Below are 1,840 nucleotides of genomic sequence, written 5' to 3'. Positions count from 1 at the left end.
TCCATTTCTTTTTTTCTTTTTCACTCCTTTTAATCTGAAAAAAAATAATTATAAAAATGCCACTGAACAATCGTAAAATTAAATTCAGAAGCCAGAAGGACCTCCCCTTTACAAAATACCACCATGAGAAACCACAAAATGCAATCCATGTCCCCAAAAACCTCCCCTGCCCCTTCAGTACTACAATTTTGTTTTCTTAACCAAAAAAAAAATAGAAAAATAGAAAATTCAATAAAGTGGGGCCCGCTGTGGGGTATCCTATTTCTCGCGGGCTCATACAAACTCCCAGACGTCTCGAAAAATGCGTTCCGCGGCCAGCAAACCGGCCGGCACGCTGCCTATATCGCCGCGCCTTTGTCAAGCTACCCTCTTTTTTTCAACAAACTCCGTCGTTGCCGTCGATGCCAGTTGCTTCCCTTCTGTTCCGGCCCGCCGCTCGGAACCGGAGGAAGTACGGTTTGAACCAACCGGTGTTACGAGAACAGAGTCCGGTGTCATCGTAATCCCGTCGTCCCAACCCGGTTCGGGTAATGGCAAGAAATTGCACTCCGAAAGATGCCTCGAAACCCCACCTTGCGTTTTCATTAGATAATCAATCTATAAAAAACGAAACCCAGGGCAAAAATTTTTTAAAAAAATAAAAAATAAACGGAAAAATAAAAAAACGAAAACCGAGTTTGGAATTATAGAAATAAAACCTTGCAAGAAACGGAGCAAAAAAGATAAGGGTCTTGAAGGCTTCTGTCGCAGGTGCTGCAAAGATTGCAGGAGGAGCCTCTAAAATTTCTAGTCTGTGGCCTCTGTTTCAGAAACACCACTTTCGCACTATTCGTAGTGTACGACTAAAATTTCAAACAAAAAGAAAAAAACCAAAAACCCAATTCAGAAAACAACAAAATTATCCTGTTTTTAACAAACCCCAATTAAAAACTTACTTGTACAAAAGCACAATCAATTAATTTAGTAGCATCGTCCAATCGAATCACATCGTGATACACATATCGTCTAATCTGAAACAAACCCACGAAAATTGAATTAGAATTAGACGAAGAGAGAAATGGGTTTTTTTAGTTGAATGGGTTTGAGAATGAATGAACCTGGAGGAGTTTGTGAGAAGAATGAGAGGACAAGCAGTGAGGGCAAATACCGAGGGAACAGTCAAAACAGAAGATGTTCTTTTCATTCTTTTTGGCATCTTCATGAACTACACACGCATTGAAGAATTTCTCGCTGAGAAGCGCTTGAAGCCAGATGGGTAGTGAGCGCTGCAATGCAACAAAAACAGAACAACAAAAAAACGGAGACAATTTAGAAGAAGAAGAAGAAGAAGAAGAAGAAGAAGAAGAAGAAGAAGTAAAAGCGAGGCAAAGCCATGAAATTAAATGAACCCACCATTTTTTTCTTTTTTTTTTTTTTTATGAGAGAAAGAGAGAGTGAGTGATTAGGGTTTAAGAAGGCATTCGGAGAGAGAGAGAGAGACGGCGGGGAGAGAAATTGAAAGAGACAGAGTAAGGGAAATTGTAATGGAATTTGATTGATTTTTAATGAGGAAGATCCTGAAAACCCTCAAGAAGAAAAAGGGGGGGGGGGGGGTGGTGAGGCGGGGTGGGGGGGGGGGGGGGGGGCGGCGGCGGGGGGGTAGCGTAAATGAAGAAATGGAAATATATATTTGATAAGAGAATTTGGAGATTTGTGTGTATAATATTTTTGGTTTTGTGTTAGTGTTATGAGAGACTGTTTTTTCTTGGGTATGTGTGAGGAGTGGTAGCATGTGGTAAATGACAAGACGTAAAACAGTGACTTTTCTCTGTTTCATCACAGTGAAAAACGGTAGAGAAAA

General features: G+C 40.7%; 1 protein-coding gene across 1 annotated transcript; it reads right to left on the bottom strand.

Moving 5' to 3' along the window:
* Positions 1-357: 357 nt before the first annotated feature.
* Positions 358-1,574, bottom strand: LOC120067605. Its single transcript, XM_039019148.1, has 5 exons — positions 1,393-1,574; positions 1,098-1,265; positions 936-1,010; positions 699-842; positions 358-597 (listed from the first exon to the last, which is right to left on the bottom strand). The coding sequence occupies exons 1-5, from the start codon at positions 1,393-1,395 to the stop codon at positions 358-360; spliced, it is 630 nt and encodes a 209-aa protein (XP_038875076.1). The 5' UTR covers positions 1,396-1,574.
* Positions 1,575-1,840: the final 266 nt, after the last annotated feature.

This window comes from Benincasa hispida, chromosome 12 (assembly GCF_009727055.1).
Source record: "Benincasa hispida cultivar B227 chromosome 12, ASM972705v1, whole genome shotgun sequence".
In the NCBI taxonomy this organism is placed as follows: domain Eukaryota; kingdom Viridiplantae; phylum Streptophyta; class Magnoliopsida; order Cucurbitales; family Cucurbitaceae; genus Benincasa; species Benincasa hispida.
The sequence above is the reverse complement of the archived record's forward strand: the minus strand, read 5'-3'. Positions and strand labels throughout refer to the sequence as shown.